Genomic DNA, 25891 nt, shown 5'->3' on the forward strand with positions numbered 1-25891 from the left:
AGAAGAAACTATGTTTTTTAATCAAAGCTTAAATGTTTCACCTATCGTAGAAAGAAGGGGGCGGTGCCTGGTCCCAAAATAGTGAGTTGTTTTATTGGAAGGTGTAAATATTTGCCGCAAATATGCGATTGCGACCAGGCATAGCGAGGGGGCCCGAACTAATGAAAACGGATTTTGGGGGAGAATGGGGCAGGGGGATTCTTCCCCCTACCATGAGAAAATGTTTGAATAATGGGCTAAAATGTTGCATCACACAGCACACTTTCTGTGAAAATGTGGGTAGAAAGCCAGACAATTTGCAATCGGTTTTGTAGGGTAACTCTTGGGAAAAAAGTACAATAGATTCAAATCAACATAAGTGCACAAGCGCATTTCCTAATGCGTTGTCATGCCGGCCCCTTAAATATATGCTGGCCGGGCCCATACATTTCCATGCTGGCTCCACCAGCATATGCTATATTCTCATATAAGAACATACGCATGTTCACTTTGAGATGTTTTTTATAGTATCATTACTGGCCCTAGGCACAAAGCTGGCTCTGCCAATATGTGCCAGTACTCGTATATAAGAAAATAGTCCCGTTGGTTAGGCCATTAAAAGTGGCCTGTCACAATAAGAAAACATGTCCAAACTGGTTCCAATGTAGGCCAGTCTAGTCACATAAGAACACTTATCATTCTTGCTTCATTATAGATGTTCAGTTAATAAAAAGTCATGCTACAGTAAGAAATATACAGGGCACTACACCAAAACGTCAGTCTAGCGAGGTAGTACTACTTATCATGCTTGCTTTATCAAAGATGATGAGTGATACATGTCATGCCACAGTAAGCAATGGCTAGACTGACTGTAGCAAAATGCCAGTCTAGCCAGGTAATGACACAAATGAACTTGGCTTTGCCTGAAAATACCATTAAAACGTGCAAAGTCAATAAAGGATGTGTCAAAAAAAAATTCTCTATGATTCCCCAGTCTCCCAGGACCATACACACACACACACGCACACTCACATTCCTACTCACTCACCCACCATTGACTCATCCATAAACCTCTCCCGACCCACCAAGAACATTCAAAAACACACTATCACATTCCTACTCATTCACCCACCACTCACTGACCCATACATCTTCTCTCGTGTCCACTCACATTGAATTCTCTGCACAGACATGCACCCATCCAGAACATTGAAACACACTCTCACATGCAAACTCATTCACCCATCAGTCACTCACTCATACACCTTCTCTTGCATCCACCCTCACTGCATTATCTACACAGGCACCCACCCACCCAGAACATTTAAACACACACAGTATCATTTTTCATCTCATTCACTCACCCCTCACTGACCCATAGCACATACATACATCTGACACGCACTTCACACATGCAAAATACACATACATTTCTTTTTTAAAGTCTTCATATCTGTTTTTCCAGATTTGGTCCATCACTCCTGGCCATCCTCAGCTCGTCCGTGCTGCTCACAAACAGTAAACCAGGAAGCTGGGAGAGCTTCCTGGTTCCTGTATATGAGCCATGTGGAAGCAGGAGGAGAAGGGGTTGGAGCTGAACCTGGCATGTGACATGTGCCACATATCACAGTCAGCTCCAACCCCTACTGAGCGCTTCCTTCTCGCGCTGTAAGCCCTGGCCCAGCCTTCACCCTGATGGATGAACACTGTGCTGGGGCACCCTCAGACCTGGTGTGGTGGGGCCCCCGCTACTCCAGAAACTTCAGTTGAAAAAAACTGGGGTAACTAGGGAAATTGCAGGGGTAGCAAGGGAGCACTGGCGACTGCCAAATGATGTCCATGCAGAAGATTAGAACCTTGTTCACTGTAGACCTTCATGGGGGAAAAATGTGTGAAATATGGGTCTGGTCCGCGGGCTCACTTACTGATTCGGGTTGCACGGACACCTCTTGACCAATCAGAGAGCAGCGTTACGTTTGTGGACATCGTAAGCACCCGCTTATTGTTCGGTTAAAAACATGAGGTGCGTCAAAACGTTTGAAACGGAAGCCATGTTGGATTCTCGAACAGCGCCTGTAGACCGCGGACATCGCAGTAAAAACATTTTTTTTTTAAAACACAGTATTGCACTTGCCAAACAAATGATACTATCTCTGGGGAGGTGAGGGGTAATGAGGATAGGGTGGGATATGGCCATAAGAAGGCAAAAAAAATCACGTGTCTTGTTCTCTCCGATGTCCGTGAACATTTCAGATGCTCTGGGACATCCATGCATATTTCTGCATTACAGGGTCGGTGAAAAGCAGTTTTTGGATGGCTTATAACTTTGGCATCACTCAATGAAACTGCATGCAATTTTTCAATATCATTTTGGACCTGGGCCTGAATGGTTATGCAAACTCTGGTGCTGTTTGCAAGAGGGGGCAAAGGGTGGTCTCAACATTTTTAGATGACTTATAAAAATGCTGTTTGATGAATCTGCACAAAAGTTTGCAGAACATTTTAGACCCAGATTTGAATGGTTTTGCAAAGTTTAGTGTGATTTTGGCAACATTAGAGGGAAGTTTCAACATTTTTTAGATGACTTATAACTTTGTTGCCATTTGACAAATCTGCACAAAAGTTTTCAAAAATATTATGGATCCAGCTTTGAATGTTAGTGCAAAGTCTGAATGGATTTTGTCAAGTTATATGATTATTTTTTGTATATACATTTTGACACTTTTCAAAAAATAAAACATGGACGGATTTGCAGCAAACTCGTGCAAGGAGCATTGGCAAGAACCCGAGAGCATGGTTTTGCAGATGTGTCTGTGTTTTATTTTTTAAAAAGTGTTATAATGTACGTACAAAAAATAGAGATTTAGCTTTTGGTGACTAAGGTATACCCTGTGACCATGGACAGTGACCAGAATGTCTGGGTCATGGCCAAAGGCCATGATCCGGACAATCTGGCCACTGGCCATGACCACGAGGGACCGGCAATGAGGTTAAAGTGGGCATGGCCACCAGGGACCGGCTATTTGGTAAAGTTTTTCAAAATCAGGATAGGTTTCGATGGGAAAAAAATTCTTCTTGTGGCTACAGCCGAAGTGTTGAACGGGATTTCAGCAAACATTTGCGAGGAGCATTTGCAAGGACCTCAAAGCATGGTTTTGCAAATCTATCCTCTGTTTTATTTTGTCTAAAGTATGAAAATGTAAGTACAAAGAATTGTGATATATATTTGGTGTCTGGACAATGGGCCTGGTCCTGAGCAAGGACAAATGTATACTCTGATTTGCTTATTGGGGCATGCGCCATGGCCGAAGCCCTAGGTTTGAATGGGAAAAAATATTCTGCTCACGGCTATAGCCTAAAATGATGGACTGAATTACAACAAACCTACGCGAGGAGCATCAGCAAGGACCTGAAAGCATGCTTTTGCTAATGTGTCTTGTGTTTTATTTTTCCAAAGTGTCAAAAAAGTAAAAAACTAGTGATATAACTTTGGTGCATGGACAGAGGGCGTGGTTCCCGGCAAGGACGAATGCCTACTCTGATTTACTTATTGGGGCAAGCGGCATAGCCGAAGCCCTAGGCTTAAATGGGAAAATAAATTCTGCTTGCGGCTGCAGCTCGAAGTGCTGGACTGGATTGCAGTAAACCTGCGTGAGGAGCATGAGCAAGGACCTGAAAGCATGCTTTTGCAAACATGTCCTTTGTTTTACTTTTTTGAAAGTGTCAAAAAGTTAGTACAAAAAATAATGATATAACTTTGCTGCCTGGGCAGTGGGCCTGGCACTCAGCAAGGACAAATGTCTACTCTGATTTGTCTATTGTGGAATGCGGCACGGCCGAAGCCCATGCCCCATGGAGACTGGCCATGGCTGCAGGCAATGAGCACTGGCCAATGGTAACATTATGAGGGTATAGTGGGCACTGAACTAGGATGCAGGGTAGGTGAAGTGGATAACGGGATGGTTTGGTGGTGCTGGGGTTATGGTCGAGCCTCATGCCCTAGGCAATTGAACCATGACTTGCATCCCCAGCATGCGCTGCTGATAACGACACACATCAGTATGTGTTGAAAAGGAGGTTTACAGTTCTATGATATATGTTAAAAGAGGAATTATTAAAAACTTATATACAGTGACTTAACATTATGAAACATTTTCATTCAAAAAACCTATGAAATTCACAGAAAAAAACGTTGTTAAAGGGACGTTATGGTTAAATTGCACTTATAAAAACCTATGAAATTCAGTGAAAAACCTTTGTTAAAGGGATGTTATGGTTACAAGTGAGACCGAAAAAACCCAGAAATTCGCTAGTTTATGGTAAGCTAAGCAACCATAACTCGTGCCACCACTGTGCTCTGCTAAGACTAACATCCAGGACATCAAAGATGACATCACACATGTTATTGATGACATCACTGATAACATCACATCTGAAATTAATTTTGATGAAAAGAAGGGGTTGTGTTTATAATGTAGGTAACAAGATGTCAGGGGTGATCCGGAGACCTATCATGAACTACTTAATGTATTAAAGAATGTTTTCATCTAAACAAAACATTATATTGGAGTGTTGTTGTTAATAAAGGAGCCTAATCATCATACATACATACAGACAGGCAATGGCTATCGGGTCCCAGCGCCAAAAGGTCCTGCAGGAGCAGACATAAACCCACCCAATCCTCCAATTCAGTTTACCCAACAGTCAAATAAACAACTGCTCGATTGATCAAATCAGGGGAAAGGGGGAAGTGGAGAAAATAACAAACGATCTGGATTCCTCTGATCTCCTTACTTCTTGGAACACCGGATAACCTGCAAATAACACATCTCTGATTAACATCCAATAATTACATCTTCACAAAAATTATCAATTTCCCATTTTAAAAACCACCAATTACCTGACTACCTCTGCTTTTAGCGTAGAGGCTTAATTGGTACTTGTGAGTTCTTTAGTTGCTGCCACTAATAATTGTTCACACTGCTGTGTTGCTGTGCTTTAGCTTAGTGACTTTTTCTTCTCACCCTCAGAGAGATTATTCTAGTACCAATAAAAAGTTTTAACTCAATATTTAATGATACTTGGAATTCTTCCTCTGCTCTCTTAACTGAGTTCTATATGCAGTCTTAAGATTCCTTGGAGAAATGTTCAAAATATCACTTTACTTAAACACTACTAAATGTAATGACTTTGGTAACTTGCTTCTAAGCTAATAAATATAATATGACTTATTTTAAATTCAAAATAGAGTTCAGTATTCATTTGCTTGTCTTCATACTTCCTCTAGCTGCCTTGGCTGTTTCTTAATGTTTATTGAGTTGCCATATAATTCTAACAACCTTTGCTTTCGGAAATCAGTTATTTCCTTTTTCTTTTACTTTTTCTTCTGAATGACTGAATTAACAAACGTGCGCGTTCCTTTTCCAAAACTTGCCGCAAGGAAAAATATCTGTTGACTGCACTCGTGCACACGTACCTTCAGAGGACTCGCCGTAAGAATAATGTTTGAACCTCACCCGCGCTCACGTTCGTTCAGAAGAACCGCTGCAAGGAAAAAATGTCTCAGACTGCTTTTTCCTTCACCGCGCATTCGACATGCCCTGAGCGGCTTTACAACAGCTGATTTCTTGCTCGTTGCCACGTGCAAAATAAAAACTACGCCACTCCTTCAACTGGATACTTTCTATGCTACTTCCTCATACGTAAGACGGCACGCAAGACACGCTGCAGGGTGCTTTTCTCATACGCGAGGAAACACGCGACGCATTATGAAACCGCAACATTCTCAAGCATACATTCACGTGCTACTTCAGCATCTGATGTAGATACACGCACACGATATTATACTGAACACATTAACTTATACTAACAAGTACTAAACAACTCATATTCATCACAGTCAAGAATAATGTCTTTAAACTCTTATTGAGTTGCCAATATCTAACTGTACATGGAGATTGCAATCAGATTGCTTTTAAGTTTTAAAACATTTCCATTTTAGAACAAACTTTGATCTTTTTTTTTTCTTCTCTGTCACTTATCTGAAGTTCGTTTCTGACTCTTGTTGAAGATTGTCTTTAAAGATATGTGTTTTCTTTTCTCTGGTTCCTTGTTTTACTCTGGAGCTCTTGAGCGCTGTGACCATTCCTGAGCTGATCTTGATGAAAGGCAGTTTAGAACCTCTCCAGAGGTTCCAAACAACATCACAATAGTCACTGGCCAATCACTGCTGAACAGGAAGTCCTCCATCATGAGTTGGGACAATAGTTGCTGGCTGATGAGATGATTAGATTAAGGAAATGCCTTTTCAATGTAAATGACCCTCCTTAACCACTACTACACCTTTGGCAACTAATGATGCCTAACCTGACACCTCCTGTTGCCCAGGGACTTGACAATGGCTGCAGCATCCACCATAGAAGTACAACATGTATAATCTTTTAATTTTGGATAGTAAAATAATGAAAGGCAGGGTCCCGGATACCTCACACTTGTTTTTCAGAAAAGGATGAATATCTGCACAGTTTTAGTGAATCCAGTGGTTTCTATTTAGGACAAGACATATAGGGTCTCATTATGAGTATGAAGGTAGCCATGCCCTAAATAAGGGCATGGCTGCCTCCATACCGGGTTCCAGCTCCGGGTTCTGTGAATGAGGGATTACCGGGTCATTCCAACCTTGGAGGACCCGCTATTTACTCATTCACAAAATCAATCCCCATTCCCATTTGAACCCCCATAGGGCTCAATGGGAATGAGGATGGAGCTAATAACGGACCCATTGTTAGCGCCTTGGTCCCCTTGCGGGACCCGCTAAGGATGTCTGGTCGGACCAGACTGTCTGTGCGGGTCCCGCAAGGGAACCTCGTAATAGGGAGGAATGGGTTTCCTGGCACCGGCACCATTACCAGTGCCGGTAAACCCATTCCTCCAACCTCGTAATGAGGCCCGTAGTCTATTGTGGTCAGCCGACAAGTGTTTCGACCTCTAGGGTCCTTATCAAGGCTATTATGTAGTTAATGGTTGACTGAATGGTTCCTGGGTGGTGGTTCCTTTATAGGCAGTGGTAGAGATAGCTCGCCCTTTGTCTCCCCATAAATTGTTTCATTAGTTTTACAAGTGCAATGTTGTGTTTTTAAATATGTTTTCACTGCAGTGTTCGCGGACAATGGGTGCTTGCCGTGAATCCAACATGGCAGGCGTTTCCAAAAATCTGACGCTCCTCATGCTTTTCAACATCCAATCAGTGGGCATGTTCGATATCCGCGGACCTCACGCCACCCTCTGGGCCAATCGGAGGCCCGTCCACGGACCGAACAGAGAAGTGAGTCTGCGGGCCGAATCTGGACATCACTAATTTCTTTGGACCTTCTTTTTGGTAGTTTTAAGAAAAAACTACTGGACCGATATAAACCAAATTTACAAAAGCACGCTTTCGGGACCAAGCCACAGCTCCTGCCGCAAATTTTGTGAAAATCCATCCAGAGGTTTTGGCTGTAGGCGTGAGCAAAAATGTGTGTCTATTGGAAAACCACACATTTTGCAAACCCCCCCCCCCTGAAAACTTTGCTCTCCACAAAACAGCACCAATTTCGCAGGATCAATGTGACAGCGTCGTATACTTTTAGTGCTATGTGTGGTGCTCATTTATAGACCTCGGAAGGATGAAAGGCTGAGATTGTCCTGCCGGGATTCGAACCTGCATTAACAAGCTCTGCACAGATGTCAAAGTAAGCACTCTACTCGCTGTTCCACTTGACCAGGCAATGTTGTAAGCCTCCCAAAAAGTCCTCTTCCTATGGGTTGAGTAACTTAACCATAACTACATGGCCGTGACCACAGGCTGTGTAATACATATATTTATGTATTCATGTTAACTGAATTCTCTTTTAAATTGAAAAAATGACCTAGTTGATAGTTAAATTGTTTCGCTGCTTAGACCACTCTTTTCTTGAACTGAGAAAATCTAGGCGCAGCATTATTTTTGAACTCTAGATGGCAGCAGAGCGCTATATTCCTTAATCGTCTTCCATGAAGAAGACTACATGCGTGGAGTTGAAACACACGTGAACTTCAATGCCTCTCTTCCTCAACCAGCTACGGGATGTGCTCAGTGCGCATGAGTGAGCGAGCAGTGACTCACCCACTGGGCCTCATTACGAGTTTGGAGGTAGCCATGCCCTTAAGGGTATGGCTACCTAAAAACTCCGGTCTGGGTCCCGCGAAAACGGAATTACCAGGCCATTCCGACCTTGGCGGGCCTGGTAATTCACCTTTCACGGGACCTGGAGTCGGTACGTCCCCATTCCCATTTGAGCCCCCCTAGGGCTCAATGGGAATGGGGAGGATGGTAGCAGCGGTACTGTTCATAACGGTACCGTTGCTGCCATCCAGTTCTGCTTGCGCATGCCGCTCTGCATGCCTGGTCTGACCAGGCATGCAGAGCGGCACCCACGAGCAGAACTCGTAATGTGGCGGTACAGTGATAATGAGGCCCACTGTCTTTTTCCCTAAACTTCATACCAGGGGTGCTGAGTACGCAGGTGCTCCGGGGTCCGGGCACTCCCTGGGAAAGGCTATGTGAAAGTCCCTTTACTTACTCGTGCTTCAAACAGAGTTCAGCAAACACGACCAGACTCTGAATTACTTAGCCAAAAGGCAGTTTAGAACTCTGCTGAAGGTTCCAAGTCCTCTGCCTTCCCTGAGTCAATCAATTATCAGGAACTGCCCCACCATCTTGGAATGGGGCTGAATCTGGCCTCTGGACTTTAGTTAAGGAAAGAACCTAAGTGCACACAAAACACCTGCTATATTCACTCACACATTCACAGAACGTTCCCAATATTTGCCTGCAATTCCTAGGGAACCCGAGAGTCTCAGCGTCACCGGAGACACAGTGTAGGCATTTCGAAACACGTGTGATGTGGACGGTCCCCTCACGGGATACATATCTCGGCTAACAGCTCTGGTAGGCGGGCTCACATATGCCTTTTGGGAGTTATACCACCCAGGCCTTGCCCCAACAACTTTACCACTGTGGCAGGTCACAGGACCTTTTTGGGTGAAGCAGAGGAATCGTTGATGATACGGTTCAAAAACATTTTACAAGTGCCAGACATGAGGGGTTTCTTCAAGGCTCTGATAAAAGGAATAATTAAATCATGCCTCTGTAAGTGCTACCAACAACGTCCCCAACAGACTTGGGTATGCTGATACAGGCTACTCCATTACAGACCACGTCATGGCTGACCCCGGCGGCACAAACCACTACATCGACACACATATCATCAAGGTACGGAGGATAGCACAGGGGCGACGTGCTGATCTGGGAAGCAAGATACAGCCCGGATATGAACTTAGAAACCGAACTCAGGTATCCATTAAATACATTTAAAAAATAAGGTACACGCCACTGAAGCGCTGCACACAGTGTTAAAAAGGAATGACGCAGAAAAGGTGGAGGATCAGGAGGAAGCATCCTCGTCGATGGGATTGTTGAAGGTCTGTGTCTGGAACAAAGCACAGTTCTTACAGCTTCCCATACCAGATACCACTCTGGTGGAATCCAGAATATTCTCAGAGATACTTTGTTTGCAAGCTGAGAGAGTCAGTATCCCAATGCAACAAGATAACATTACAGAAGTCAGAAAGATGTGAGAGAAACTGCATAATGTGCCACATATAAACAAAAAGGTGGACTTCTGCTACAAGCAGGAACCGACAGAGCAACTATGCTTGTCTAGCAACCCGACTGCACACACCACAGCGGTATCCGCAGCAGTAGCACAGGCGAAGGCACCTATGGGATCTTCCCCAACATCGGTAATACTATCAGGGAAACAAGGAAGGGTGCAGGATGTGCTTGGAAAGAAGTTATAGTTATACAGCGCCCTTCACCTCAGACAGGCAAACACAGACACCATTCTCACAGCGTGCAACAACAAGCTGAGGCGAGAAATGGAAGAGTTTGCGGATGACTTCCAGCCAGAAAATAAATAGCAATTTCTAGACGAACTGCAAGATGCCAAAGTCATGCCCTGAGATATGCTAGAGGCAGCGGCCGCCCATCAGGATACTGCTGCAAGGGGCATGTGCCTGGGCATTGATTTACAGAGGGGAGCCTGGCTGGAGAGCACAAAACTGTAACCGACGTCCAAGAGACGGTCCAGGTTTTGCCCTGCCTTGGAATAAACCCTTTCCATACTACCTCTGATGAGGAGCCGGCAAAGGAGAAAGCACATAGCATAATGGCTAAGAGCCTGTCAGCAATATCTAGGCCTGCAGAAAAGATAGGAACATTCGCGTACCGGCAAAAAACACAATGCACTAGTAGCAGCTGTAGAGGCTTCCTCTGCCGCAACCAAGGCAGGGATCGAAGGGGCCAACCTCTGGGCAACCCGCCCCACCCCCCCAAGAAGAAAGTGCAAGAGCTGGGAAAACCTTTCAAGACACAACGCCGTCACAGGCAGATAAGCTCAATGTTTGACACACCAGTGGGCCAGCAGCATTTAACGCCTGTAGGTGGAAGGACAGCCCTTCATTTACCAGCTTGGAGGGTCAAAATATAGGACCCATGGATCTTGTCAGTGTTGTGTTCAGGCTATCATCTCCCAATTCCTACATGCCCTCCCGCCTCACCATATCGTTTTCATCAAACCTGACGGAGGGGTGGTTGAAGTTGAAGAAATGTGGATTCCATGGAGCTAACATGCCTGGAAAATCCAGTGCAGGGGTACTTTTTGCACTTCTTTGTGCTCTCCAAGAAGGACAAGCTGGGAGGGAGGTCCATTCTGGACTTGATGAAGTTCAACGATTACCTCCCAAGGGAGAAATTCAAAATGGTCACTCCTGGACAGATCCTGATAGCCTTGCTGGAGGGTGGCTGATTATGCGCCTTTGATCTTCAGGATGCCTACATGCACATAGAAATTTGGGGACCGCAATGGACATTCTTTTGCTTCACAGTTCAGGGGACCTACTATGAGTACAAGGTCTGAATTAGTCTGGACTCTGCACCACAGGTCTTCATGAAAGTGGTGGATGCCTATATGAGGCCCCTTCGTTTAAAAACAGTACACATTTACCCATATTAAATGTGACACCTTCTGAGATGATGACTTCCTTTTGACTTCCTTTTTGCTGGTCATGCAACAGGCATAGGCGTATGCTGTAAAACTGGAGAAATCAGTTCTGACTCCAACACACAGATAGCAGTTCATCAGAATAATATGGGATTGCTCAGACATGCTGGAAAGTGTCAAAAGAATATGCAGGTAGTTTCTCAAGAAGTGTGATGATGATGTTAATTCTCCCCAGGAGGGAGACCTTCCCAGTAATGCTAGGGTGATGCAAGAGCTAACTAATAATCCCCCTAGAGGTGGTAACATGTGGGAGGACCATCTAGGGAGGATTCCCCTCCTGGGAATGGAGACGTTCATTCTATGGTTCCCTTCCCTGACACCCTTCCATCTGGAACCCCAAGCTACCCACCATGGTTTTATAATACTTATTGTAACACGGGAGAGTCCTCAAGTACTGAGATGAGGAGGCCCGAGGAGGCATGAAGATCAATCCATTGAAATTGATAAAGGACTCCGATAGTCAGAGGAGAGGAACAGGCAACATTGTATAAAAAGAGACAATGGACTTAACAAAGTGTCAAGTCCAGCTGGGAACAGCAGCAGGAGTGGAGCAGACCGCAGGCAGGAGTTACAAACTCTGAGGACAGACTGCAAAACTGAGGACGCTGGCACCAAGCTTAGAGAGTCCTGCAGGAGTCTAGCAGGAGCAGATCCGACTTAAAGACCAGAGGAGAGAAGCAGTGGTGTGACCTCGACGAGGTGGACCATTTGGTCCAACAACTATGCCGACACCGTGCAGAGACGAGGACCGCAGAGCCATTGCGGAACAGCTGAAACAGAACAGAGAAACCAGAGCAGCCGCCAACACGGACCCTAGTCCCAGGAAGAACCAGTGATGTGCTGAAGCCCAGAGGAAGGTAAAGGGAGGGACAGGAGATCTGGTGGGAATACGGGGGTGGTGGAGCAAAAGGCTGCTAGTGAAAGAAACTGTGAACTGAGCATCTGGAGTAATCTTTCTCAGCCCAGTGGCAGAGATAAGGCTACTGGTGAAATAAACTGTACTCTGCATCAGGAGTAATCTCCCATGGCCCAGTGGAAGAGATAAGGCTACTGGTGAAAGAAACTGTAATCTGTACACCAGGAGTAATCTCTCTCGGCCCAGTGGTGGAGACAATGCTACTAGTGAAAGGGACTGTAATCTGTGCATTGAAAGTTATCTCCCTCGGCCCAGTGACAGAGACAAGGCTACTGTTGAAACAAACTGCAATCTTTGCATCAGGAGTAATCTCCCTCGGCCCACTGGCAGAGACAAGGCCCTTGTTGAAACAAACTGCAATCCATGCATCGGGAGTAACCTCCCTTGGCCCAGTGGCAGAGACAAGGCTACTGTTGAAAGAAACTGCAATCTGTGCATTGGGAGTAATCTCCCTCGGCCGAGTGGCAGAGACAAGGCTACTGTTGAAAGAAACTGCAATCTGTTCATTGGGAGTAATCTCCCTCGGCCGAGTGGCAGAGACAAGGCTACTGTTGAAAGAAACTGCAATCTGTGCTTTGGGAGTAATCTACCTCGGACCAGTGGCAGAGACAAGGCTACTGTTGAAAGAAACTGCAAGCTGTGCATCAGGAGTAATCTCCCTCGGCCAAGTGGGAGAAACAATGCGATCAGTGAAAGAGCCTGGAATCTGTGGATTGAAAGTGACCTCCTTTGGCCCATTGGTGGGGATAAAGCCACTGGTGGAAAGATCTCTAATCTTGGCATTGTGGTGGTCTCCCTCGTCACAATAGCAGTGAATAAACTGCCGGTCAAAAGTAAACTCCCTCCTACCAATCTCATCAAGAGAAGTACTGTTCAAAGTTGGGACTCATTTTTAAATCATCAGAGAGCCAAAGAGAAGATCTTTGCACCATTACCCAGGGTGCAAAGGAGGAAAGTACAACACCCACTGGGGCAACTGTGGCAGGAGTTACAAGTGTTTGTTGATCATACCAAGGAACTATTTATATCAGGAAAATTGAGACATTTCCCTGGTTGGCAAATCAGTCTCTAGAGTAATAGACAAACTAAAACTTTGGAAATCCTTGTTGGAACTGGGTAATGAGAAGAGAGTCATTCTCCTGGCATCCTGATTTGAATTCTAAGTGTTTAGTATTGGAAGGTTAAAACCTTTAGTTAATCGGGTGGAGGGAGTCATCCTCCTGAATAGTATTTAGTGCTTTTCTGTTAGTAGTGATAGGGCTGGATTAGGAGTTTGGACGGAGGACAGATTTATTAGTTGAACAGACATTCTGACTAGACTGACCCGAGATTGTTTATTAGATAGGGGAAGCCCTCTAGAGTTAGGGATAGTTAGGTTTTCTTTTCATATAAATAAATGTCACTTTGAATCTTGCCACCTCTGTGTCCGACTCCTGCTTCTGGCGCCTTGTCAGAGAAAACTTCCCTACCAGCCATAACATTTCAGAAACATTTAGGCCTTATGGCATCATGCATTCTCATGATCACTCTGGCTAGGTTACCCATGAGACTACAGCAACTTCACCTGAGATCGTCCTGGTGTCAAGACACCCAACCGCAAACACAGGAGATTGGTGTCCCAGTTTTCCTACATTCAGACCTGTATGGGTGGCTGATAGAAGAGAACCACATCGTTGTTTGGTTGGTACCTGAAGAATTAGTATATGGTCACCTTGGTCTATCTGACAAAAACGTGGCGATCATCATAGCAGCCACGACGGGAAGTACCAGGAAACAATACTCAAGTTTGTGGACACATAACTGCCACTGGTGTCTCTAGGCTCACATATATCCTTGTGAGAGATCGCAGAATGACGTGATGTGTTTCATCACAGACCTGGCAGAAACAGGTATATCAGGGGACTCCTCTAGGAGCTACTTAACTGCAGTAGGGGCTTACTTAAATAAGGATGCTAAGGTTTTCTCTTTAGCAGACCCTCTCACAAAGCGCCACTTCAGTGGGCTGATGAAACTGTACCCGCCTGCAAGGAAACCCCATAGCCCATGGGATCTTACTGTGATCCTTACAGCACTTGTGCATAAATCTTTTGAACCCATGGCCTCCACCGAGCTGAAATGTGGGACACTGAAAACTGCTTTTTTTGTAGCCATTACTCAGCACGGAGATGTCTGAATTGCAGATACGCTGCGTAGTGGATCCTTACATTCGTTTTTTCAAGGATAAACTGGTGCTCAAACCTAAACCAGCTTTGCTACCAAAGGTGGTCAGCGCTATTCACCTTAATGAAGTGCTCTCATTACCGGTGTTCTTCCCATTACCGAGCACGGAAGCTGAGAAGACACTAGATGCTCTTGATGTAGCAAGGCCACTGAAATTTTACTTGGACAGGACAAAGGACCTGCGTGAGGAGAGCCAACTTTTTGTTACCTTTGGAGGTGGTGTGCCATGGTCGGCAGCCCCTAAAGCTTCTATAGCGCATTGGATGTTCAGTACCATAGTTATGGCATACAAATTGCAGGGTAAAACTCCTAAGGACCGTCACGCACACCTATTATCGGGCAAAGTCACATTGGTAGCTTTTCAGAAGCATGTGCCATTACACATCATTTCTAAAGCGGCGACTTGGTAAGGCACACATTCAGGGAGCAAATATCTCAATTGAACTGCTTACCCTAACTACTAAAGCTAAAATCAAGTTGTTCCACGGAGATTGGATAGAAACGGTGGAAACATGCAAGAAGTATAATGAGTATGTATTACATCCATATGGTTTCAAAAAGTACAGCCAAGCAGAACTATATTTGTTAAAATCACCTTCTCGAGAACATAGATTGAACTTCATGAGAGTTAGATTTAACTTGTACCTTACCAGGGAAGTTATGGCTAAGCGCAAAATGATAACCAAAGAAGACAGTAAATGCAGATTCTGTGGGAATGAGAATGAAACAGAATCTTTCAAACATCTTCTGGTAACCTGTGTCGAATTAAGAATGTTAAGATCACAATTGTTAAAGCCTGCATTTAATGCATTTGAGACCATGTCATCAGAGTTACTTTGGGAACTCATTTTGAATCGGCAAGTAACTATAGAATAGGTGCGATTGCATTTCTGACGCCACTCCACTTGGAATCACCTAAAGCCTTGACTATTATGTAAAATATGTTATTAATTCATTAATATATCTGATGTTATTAATGATGCTCAACTCTTACATTGAATAAGAATATCTAAAGCTCTGACTATAAACATTGAAAATCAATATGCCTAGATTTTGTCATAAAATCATAATGCAAGTCACCTGGTAATCATTATGAAGGTAGCCACCAAGATGTAACTAGCTTAACAATCTCTGTGCTAATCCTTGAAATGCATGTATGAGTAATACTGGCAGTGTGATTTGAAATGGAGTGATATCCTTTTGTAATATCTGAGATTGGAAAGAGGAATAAGTACATAGTTGAAATGCTCTCACTTATATTCTCTTCCTTGGTGTAGCAAAACGATTGAAAACTGTATCATGAGGAAAGAAATTTGTAAATGCTGTTTTAAATTATTTATTTTAATATTGAAAAGTTGGCTTAAGTCAGCTGATACAACATAATAAAAAAATAAAAAATAAAGCACTCATTCTTTCTGTAAACACTACTCTCTGGATTGCAGTTCCAGGAATGATGCCGCCTTTGGAGAAGTGGTTTTGTGGCGTCTCTTTCCAAATTATTTCCAATTTCTTCTCAGCGTGTTTTAGAATCTCTCAAGAGTATGGAGGAAAGGGGACGGCACGTAATAGTATGGTAAAGTTACTCACCGCACTGACACTGGAACTCTTAGTTCATAGTCCCCTTTCCTCCATACTCCTTGCCTTCAATCCCGTTATTAATGAGCTTCCAAGTCCGATTTAAACAAAGGGACTGGTGGTTGGGCGAAGCGTGTGGGGGAGATACCGTACGGGCACACAGAGGCTTGCACGTGCAAAATAAATATCCTATTATGCTGCCTAGCAACACACTCCAGCCCATCCCCCACTCCGTGGGACATCCCAAGAGTATGAAGGAAAGGGGACTATGGATTAAGCGTACCAGTGTCATTACGGTGAATAATATTTCTGATGCATTTTATCATACATCTGTATGAACTTTATTCAGTCCATCTTTTCACGTTGTTTTCTACATTCTAGTGAGCTGTGTCTGATGTCTTTAGTTACTTAATTGTGGCAGTATCTAATGTTCTGCTATAAAGTACTCATTGATTTTTAATGGTGCACGGTCAACAGCATAGCAAGATAATGACACTTGCTATGAACTACAATGACAACTGAGAAGAAGCCACACCTTCCCTCTCAATGTTAACATTGTTCACCTATGTTTTTTAGCATCGTAAATCCATGCTTTTATTATACATTGTATAGGAAGGATCACTATTTGTGGTCCTCATGATGCTTTGCAATACAATTCCCACTAGCCTTCGTTACTGACTATGCTGTCTGAAGCTGATGGGAGTTGTAGTGCAAAACATCTGGAAAGCTGCAAAGTGAGTAACCATGGCTGTAAAGGGTCTGAATGTTTATTCCTTTACACCTTATGAGATCTGTGACATCATTACCTTATTTCATGCACAGGCTATCTGATCATTCTCCCAACGTGTCAGTTGGATAATTATGTTGTGCATAAGGGCCAATTATAAGCTTCCTGTAGTATATATGACCTTTAGGGTCATTCTGCTACAGGCTATGCAGAGGTCTGCCACGTGGTGCACAAAAGATATTTTGGACTGAATCACTCATTAGCACCCATTATTGACTATGCTGGCTAGGGTTGTTTTAATATATAGTTGAACACTCTGGAGATCCAAAGATTGCAGACCCCTTTTGTTTGTGTGCACACACATAGTGTATACAGTGAATAGGATGCTTAAATAAATCAGTGGAATCATTTTTCAGTAACGCTTAGGGGCTAAGGGATCATTCTCCTATAGCATATATTTTTTATTTAGATTGGTTTATTGAGTATCTGGTCTTGGAGGTAGTTCTTTTGCAGTGTCTGTAATATGTGGAATGATTTGTGAAATATGTATAGGGTCTGTAGTTTCACTCCCTTTCAGTATATATGTAACCCCCATCACATTTTGTAGGCCCAGCCTGCTGTTTTTCCCTTTTGCCTGGCTACTAATGGGGAAGATGCTGCCTGGGATCTAAGGGGTTAAGGTTTCAGCTCAGTAGTTTCTGGTGGGATGTGATGCTGATTGTTCATTGGCTGGGAGGCCTTCCACTGCAGTGGTAGTGGTCTAACTGGTGGCAAAATGGTATCTTTATGGAGGTTGGGAGGGAGTAACTCTATCTTAGTAACTGCATGACGGACAGACGACTGAACCAATGACTGTGAGAACCTGTGATAGAATAGGGTACCATTGGCTGTCTGTGAGGTGAAGGAGTGAGGGAGTTGCAGTGAATACTGTTTACAGGTGAATGATGCTGTGAACAGTCCTTAGCTGCCAATAGTCCAATTTAGTGTTTCTTCAGATTCTACCCTTCCCTAATGAGAAGGAGGGGATACTAAAACGTAATGACAGGATAAGTGACATTATGCAGATTAAGCCACAATGGCAGAGGTCCCTGGAGAGGGGGCTAGCTCATGTGCTTAGAAATGTGTGATGCACCCAGGAAAGTTATTAGACATCATTATGGATTGATGACAGGCAAACTGAAAAGACAGCGGGAAATATAGCAAATATAAATGTATAATTATTGGGCAGAAAGAAGAGCGTGATGGCAGTCACCCCCTACGTAGGGGTGTTTCAAAGCCCCCCAGAGTGTAACAACGGCAGGATTAGTTAAGGGGATGTGAAGAAAGCAAGAGACCAGTGCAGCTGGTGACTTGCTTTTAAAATGCATCCTTCCAGGTGCACTTGGGAATGTGTGTAGGCGAGGAAGTTTGTGGTCAGTGCCTGATCTCAGGAGAGGATGTGAGAGTTTTCCCTGGTGAGCTGTAGGTCACTGGAGAGTACGCCCTACATGTAACCCAAGATTCAAGAATCTTGTTAGAACTGAAATCCTGGACATTTTAACAGGTCTGAAGTAAAGATAATTGAGGTAGATGCGGTAGATAGGATACCCTAAAACATGAAGAATAACCCCCATAGGGAGGAATAGTCCTTTCTTTTACGGAACAACATATATTTAATAAACAATGTGAAGAGTGCACCTACTAGGGTACATCACCCTGTTTTTAGGACAGGATTGCTATGTCTTTAATCCAGTTTTATTGTAAATAAGTTTACGGCATTACAGACATCACACACACATTCTACTACTTCTTATTGGTTGGTGTGCAAAAGAGTTACTGCACGTATAAAGCAAAACGTTGGGATCCTATACATCTTTAACGAATAGGTGGAGGCACTTAATGAAAGTAAATGGGCCTGATTACGAGTATGGCGGTAGCCGTGCCTGTACTACAGGCACTACCGGCTGCCGCCGGTATTGATTTTTATCCGGTGTCCTGAAAAGGGCAATTACTGGGTCATTACGACCTTGGCGGACCCGATAATTGCCCTTTTCTGGGCACCGGTAAAAATGAATCCCCATTCCCATTGAGCCCCATAGGGCTCAATGGGAATGGGGAGGGTGGTAGCAATGGTACCGTTATTAACGGTACCGTTGCTACCATCAGGTTCTGCTTGCGGGTACCGGTACGGCCACCCGGTAAAACCTGGTGGCTCTAAGGGCACCCGCGAGCAGAACTTATAGGGCCTCATTACGACAATGGAGGTAGCCATGCCGCTATTTGAGGCATGGCTACCCCCTTACCGGGTACCGGGTCTGAGTTCCCTGAATGGGGAAATACCGGGCCATTCCGACCTTGGAGGGGCCTGTATTTCCCCATTCAGGGAACCCGGACCCGGTACATCCCCATTCCCATTTGAGCCCCCATAGGGCTCAATGGGAATGGGGAGGATGCAAACAACGACGGGCCCATTGTTTGCATCCTGGTCTGCTCGCGGGACCCGCTAAGGACGCCTAGTTTTACCAGGCGTCCTTAGCGGGTCCCGCGAGGAGACCTCATAATGAGGCGGTAGGGGTTTAACGGGGCCGGCAGCTCTACCGGCTCTGTTAGCCCCCTAACGCCAGGGTCGTAATGAGGTCCATAGTATGGTGGTACAGTGACAACGGTGCCGTTAGCGATAACGGCGCCGTTGTTGCCTTACCACCATACTGCCATACTCGTAATGAGGCCCAATAACTTTAAAGCTAAATGGAGACCTATCCAACCTGGGTCAGAACCACGCATAGGGGGGAATATCTACCCAAACTGAATTCAGCCCTAGATATCCTTTTCTAGTCAGTTAGCTGCAACCACCCGGGTGAGGGTAAGGGTTGCATATGTGATATAGGCATTATTATCCCATAGTGTAATGCTCTGTGGGATTATTCTCACATGGCGTGTAATATAAGTGAGCAAATGTACATCATATAGTATGTGTGGGATCATTACAAAGAATATAGGGTCTGTAGAATTATATTCCTGTAGTGTTTAGGTTCCCCTGTATCATAGGTGTAAGGGATCCATTGTTGTTTGGAGAGTATCTGCAATGCTGTATTTCCTGGTTTTGCAGGTGGTGAAGCTGGTCTTGGAACGGAGAGAAGACTCTGGGGTTTCTAACACAAGTCTGGCTGTGGACAGCAGGGTGGATAACTTTGCTGCCCTTCCTATGGGGTCTGCCTCACCTGGCACACCCGGACACCTTCCGTTTCTGACAAAGGGTAAGGCTGCTGTCTTCAGATAAGACTGTCATTGGCCGAACACCTCCAGCTGTCTCGGGTACTCTTCAAATCACTCTGTCATACCGTATGCACATATGTTGTATTATAGCATGTTTTCAGGCCATCCTACGTTGCTCTCCTTACCTAATTCTTATCCCCATTTTATTCCCTAAAGTTATCCTATTCATTTCATCACTTCAATCATATCTTCATCTCTTTTCTATCCTCAACCCATTAATTTGCTACCTTGCTACCTTCACCCACTTCCTATCGTAACCTTATTTGCATCATCATCACCCTATTTGTAGCCTAAACCAGAACTGTCTTCACTTCAGTCAATCATTTAACCCATTCCTATCCTCAGTTGTTGAAATGTTCTCCTAATTCATATAATCATACTGTTTGCATCTTCACCCCATTGCATCTCTCACATTCTTGCCATCACCATATTCACATTCCTGACCATAGCGTTCCAGCCTGCCATAATGTGTCAGTGATCCAGAGCCCCAACAATAGCCCTTCAAAAAATTGACAGGTTTCTCTGATACCGTTTCACCTCTGAGAGGGCACCCTCCCTTTAATACCAACTCTTCTGTGACAAGAACGATGAACTGGGAAAACTTTGCAGCACTCTTCCCAATGCACCCAATAGGCCTTTGACTGTTAATGTTAACTGGCATGGCTGCTGATATGCTTTCATACTTAGACTTTAAAACATAATTCTCCTTGGGCACTGACATAGAAAAAACAGATGTAAAACAATTATATCCAAACAACACTGGCCTGTATGATGGCTCACTGACCTTCAAGTGAAGGACGGCTAGATCACAGCCTACATAACATGCTTTCTGCCCAGGACAGGGGGTCATTATACTCTGGGTGCTGCAGGAGCTTCTCTAGGATATGACCAAGGCTTTCAATGGTCCTTGTGCATTGTGTGGTAAAATATCTCCTTTGTGATGTGGACAGATATACCCCTGGCCACCCTTGAATGTGTGGTGGACCATTTTCCTCATGGTCGCATGGAGCCAAGGGCTTCATAGACTGTGCAGTGACTCATGTCCTTTAGCTGATAGGTCTGGGAGCGATCTCGGGAGTTCACCTCCTAATGGTGGTGCATAGGCAGACATGGGAGTGCAGTCAATGTTTTTCTTTAGGTAGGCTCCTTTGTGAGCATCTTGCTAAAATTAATTGTGCTAGGGTTTAGTATGTGAATTGTACTACAGATCATGAATATCTTTAGTGTCTTAATAGGCCTTCGAGAATGCCCCAACAACCACAGAGATCATTTGATTGGCCAATTGTTGTATCAGAAGCATGGGGTAAGTGCAGTGGTGAGACTGACACTGTCATTGGATACACTGTAGAAACGTTTCACAAAGTTTTCTTAGTCATTGGCAGTGAGGGGGCGATTTGAGATTGGTTCTTCCATAAAAACATTGTTGGGCTCACACACAGGAGCTATGCTGCTCCTCAGGCCCTAATTTGCCCATATGGTAGGCTCCCTTGAAGGTTACCACAGAGGATGCAGCCTGTGCTAATGCTTGAAGGTGGATTTCAATCCCAGAGGTAATGCCGTGAGATGATTGGTCACACACTGGTGCATAGGAGCAGTAGTGTTGGTGATGGACCAATGGAAATGTGAGCAAGGCTGTTCCTTCATTTCTGGAATCTTGCAGATCATCCTGAGAAGAGGTGAATAGTGGAATCACCACACCTCAGTTCTTGTCCAAATTCATCTTTGGTTTCCAGCATGCAGCTGTTCCACATCAGCGTCCCTCAGATTAGGAACCTTGCAGGAAATGGGTACCAGGTAATATTATCCCCACCAATAATATCGCCATATATATGGTCGTGGGGTAAGGCCAGAGGCGATATTATTAGTGGGGATAATTTATGCGGTTAATGGGACTGGGGGTTGTGGGGGGGAACCTGCTCCATTAAAGGAAATTAAGGGGGTTGCAGGGGTGTCACCCGCAGGTTCAATGGCTTAAAATCGCCGCAAAAATATGGCAATATTCTTGTATGGCGATATTTTTGTGGGGATATTAATACATGGAACCAGCATAAATGTTTGGATTTATGGGATAGCGACCAACAGTATAGCCTCTCACTCTTTTTATTTGTTGGGCCCCAGGGAGCAAATGTTGCTACATGTTTGCAGCCTAACACATTTAAATGTCCAATGGTGCACATTAGCTGCACCATTGCCTTATCTGGGAAGCATGCCCTTAATAAAAAGGTGAATTTGTATGAACAGCGGTAATGGAGAGTTGGGTGGATTTGTAGTAGCCCATGCAGTGCAATGCAATTTTCTTGCAGTACAATGTCTCGTAATGTTTTGCCTGACTCTGCACATTTCCTTGGTCAGTGACTTGAATGATCATGCAAAAGTGTTACTTATTTTCAGATCTAGCATGGAGCCCTCTTATGCATGAACTACTAATTTGATTCTTCCTTTCTGTGGACAGCACTGTTGAGAGGTTGCCATACCACCCTTGTACATAGTGTCTCCCTTGGTGCGGTGGAGTTAAACATTTCATTGGTTTTCATCCACCAATTCACATAATAATGCTCAGGGAAACATGTCCAACCAGCAATAGCAGGAATGCAAAACCAGGAAATCAGGTCATCTGACCTATGCCCATACATGGTACAGACTAGAAAGTGGATCTCTTTTCTAAGAAGAGAGAAGCACAATCTTAATAAGATAATGCTTTGTTTATGTAAAGGCTGGGAGTAACCTAAACCGGTTGGGATGTGTTGTTCTATTGCCAAGATGAGCTGACTCATCATTACCTGAGAGCTGCAGTGCCAGGAGGGTCCATAGAACCTAGGCAGCAGGTCTTATAATAGGTCTGCTAAAAGATGACAGATATGCCAGAGGCTTTCCTGGCATTATTGGTATCTGGAGGATGGTTTCCTGCATGTGGTGTAGGGGCAGAGCAAGGTGATCACAGTCTGTAAAATACAACAATGTGTTATCCAAGAGCATGAGAAAGCTGGTCCTCACTGTTCCTTTCCGAGTCTATTAGCTATGGAGAATACAAGAGAGATTAGGAGTCACAAACTAATTTCTCCATGTCCAAAATGGTGCCATCCAGGGCCTGACCATACTGTGTTCTCACTGGGAGTGGTTGGGTAGGTGGAGCCCTCTTCCTTCTGGGATTATTTCCACTAGCTTGTTCCTGCACACTATACCTTTATGCATTGTGTACATATAAACAGACAAGCCAGCTACCCTTCTGTATTTGCACACCCTGTTAAACTATTTGCAGCCTCATTTCCCTCACTCACCACAAATGCCATACCTTGCCTTCCTATTCAGCCCAACTTGACCTGTTCTTCTTCATCCATTTCCTCTGGCCCTGTTTACCTCCCGTATTGCCTTTGCTCTACTGCTAATCCCTTACTCCTTCCTTTGGCTGGACCTACTTTCTATGCACTCACTCCCCCGCCCCCAATGGAGGGTTCCACAGAATATAGTCTTGGCCACATACACCACCTGAAGTCGGGACATATTGTATTATTCTCCTGTGTTTCTTGAGCAGATAACACATTTGATGTCACATTGAGAAAAAATTGCGGCGGGCTCGGTTTCAGCTTCATACAGACAGGAGTGGATTCCATGACTGCCCCTCCTGGAGGAGACATTGTAAGAATCAAGAGGCTCTTCCCAGGTCAGCCAGCAGAGGAGAGTGGTCGCATCATGACGGGTGATGTCCTCCTGGCAGTGAATGGAAAAACCCTCAAAGGACTGAAGTATCAGGTACAGTAGTAACACAACAAAAAACTTGCAGACACCTTCTGTGTGACATAGATATACACAGGATTGTAACCAAGCAGCAATGTTTCACTCAGCCTCTAGTCTTTGCTCTGATTGCTTGCTTGCATTTCTCACTCCTCTGACTGACCATGCCTAATATGAAAGCCCAAGTAATTAGCATCATTCAATCTTTTTGTTATTGTGTATTGTTCTTCTTCTTATTGTTGTCCTTATTCTTGTTCCTGTAATTCCTTACATACCTGCAGACCCATTCCCTTCACTTGGTAGGTTCCCTCTTCATGTTATTAGCAGTGTTGTTGTGTCTTGGCAGCAATGCCTTACATCTAATTAGCATTAAGGTGGCTTGCCACAGATGACTGTTGGTGGAACACCAACTGGAACCAATGTGTCCAGAGATCTAAGCTAATTTTGAATCACCAGAGCATACCTCCTACTTACAAACCCAACTGCCCAGCTCACCTTATCCTCAGCAAACCACCCCACCTCCATCAGACCCTTTCCAGACTGCATCCCTTCCTTCAAACTACATCTTCAACTAGACTAGTCTAGAACATCCCTCTAGATCACAACTAATTCTTCACATTGCATCTCCTCCTACTTTAGAGTACACCCCCTTCTTCAGATCACAGTTCATAATACAGACTACACACCCATCTGCCACACTGGACCACACATTCTTCGCTAAATTACAGTACCTTTTTTAGACTACCTTTTCGCCTCCTATACTGGAGCACCCACTCTCCTCTAGATCACACTTTCTCATGTACACTACAGCTCCTTTTCAACACATCCCTTCTTAATTTAGAACATGCTTTACCCTTCTGAAGATCATGCCTCCTCCTGAAAATCAAACCTCCTCCAGAGTACACATTCTCCTGCGTGCCACACATCCTTCAAAGGACCGCGCCTACCCTAAACTGCCTAGACCAGACCTCATTCTCCAGAGAAGAATTATTGCACACAGTAGTTCCTGCAACGCATCACCCCACCTCCTTCTTCAGACCACAAATCCTACCTACACTAGATCATGAATTCCTCACCAAACCCACCCCCCCCTCCAAATGACAAACCCTCTTCAATGTCTCCTTCTCAATTACAATAGGCCCCCTCATCCCCCAGACCAAACTACCTCCTCTCGACCACAACTCCTCCATGCAGGCATCAGTTGACAATATTGCACCTAGAACATGCCACCTCCTCACTAAGCCACGTCTCTTCCTCTTACACTTAGCTATACCTTCAGCTCACCACATCACACTTCCTTCTCTAGACAGCAGAAATCCTCTTACCTGAATACCCTCCTCATCAGACAAAACGTTGTCTGGCACTAGATCACAAGTTATGTTGTTCACATCTCCAGCTCAGAATGTCCTTGCCTCACTTGTCTAGACCAAGCCTTCTCAACAGATAGCATCTGCTTTTTAACTAGACCGTGCCTTTCACTGCATACAACTGCTCTGCGCTATATTGCGCCGCCTCCTCTTTTTCAACCTTGCATTCCCCTTTACACCACAATTGTTCAGCAGAATGTGCCTTTTATTACAGATGCTTGGAGGTGTTGTCTCCCGTAGATCTGGGGCAACATTGCAGAGATGCTATTAATTTTGAGACCAATGGAAATGGCATTCCAGTTGTGAATATATTGGAAGGCTGTTCCATAAGCAAATGGCATGATTGAAACATGGTAGTTATTTTGCTTACTGCAAGAACCTGTGTTCTGCCTGCAGTATTCCTGCTCCGTCCCACCCCATTTCCAGCCTTATGTGAATGCCTCTGCTGTCAAAAGATATGTAGATGATATGATAGTTCCCCCTCCAGGCAAAGGATCTGATCAAATGCTGTGTTTCTTCTTGGGCAGGAAATTCTGCACTTACTGAGGGGCTCGGCCATGGAAGTCACCCTACTCCTTTGCCGTCCTCCAGAGGGCACTCTTCCTGAGATTGACGTGAACTGCCTGGTAAGAGGACATGTTTTCAGGTGCTCTCAGGTTCATCACTAGCGAGTCATTCTAATGCTGAATTCCATGTGTACAATCATTTATATATATATATATATATATATATATATATATATCGAAATTGCCTATTGCCACATCAATGCTTGTAAATTACAATGTAGCCCTAATGATAAGAAGTGCTCTACGTGCAAATACATAGTAGCATCTTTTCAGTGATGGCCTCCAGTTGGCAGGGTGTTGGTGGCTGTAAGCACTTTGCCTTTCTAATGCCTCATGCAGCGTGGGCTGCCATATGCTCCTTCCGGCTTGTAGTTTTTGTTGTTTAGTTAAAGGAGGCATATGCCTTCTTGACT

General features: G+C 44.4%; 1 protein-coding gene across 3 annotated transcripts in view; it reads left to right on the forward strand.

Annotated features, from left to right (window-relative positions):
* Positions 1-25891, forward strand: part of FRMPD2 (FERM and PDZ domain containing 2) — an 878187-nt gene that overhangs the window by 564369 nt on the left and 287927 nt on the right. For all 3 annotated transcript variants that reach the window (XM_069611181.1, XM_069611182.1, XM_069611183.1), the window contains 3 exons: positions 19647-19794; positions 23346-23563; positions 25440-25538. In XM_069611181.1, the coding sequence (XP_069467282.1) occupies positions 19647-19794; positions 23346-23563; positions 25440-25538 (465 nt within the window). The remainder of the gene's footprint in view (positions 1-19646; positions 19795-23345; positions 23564-25439; positions 25539-25891) is intronic.

This window comes from Ambystoma mexicanum, chromosome 8 (assembly GCF_040938575.1).
Source record: "Ambystoma mexicanum isolate Mex_15411 chromosome 8, UKY_AmexF1_1, whole genome shotgun sequence".
NCBI lineage: Eukaryota > Metazoa > Chordata > Amphibia > Caudata > Ambystomatidae > Ambystoma > Ambystoma mexicanum.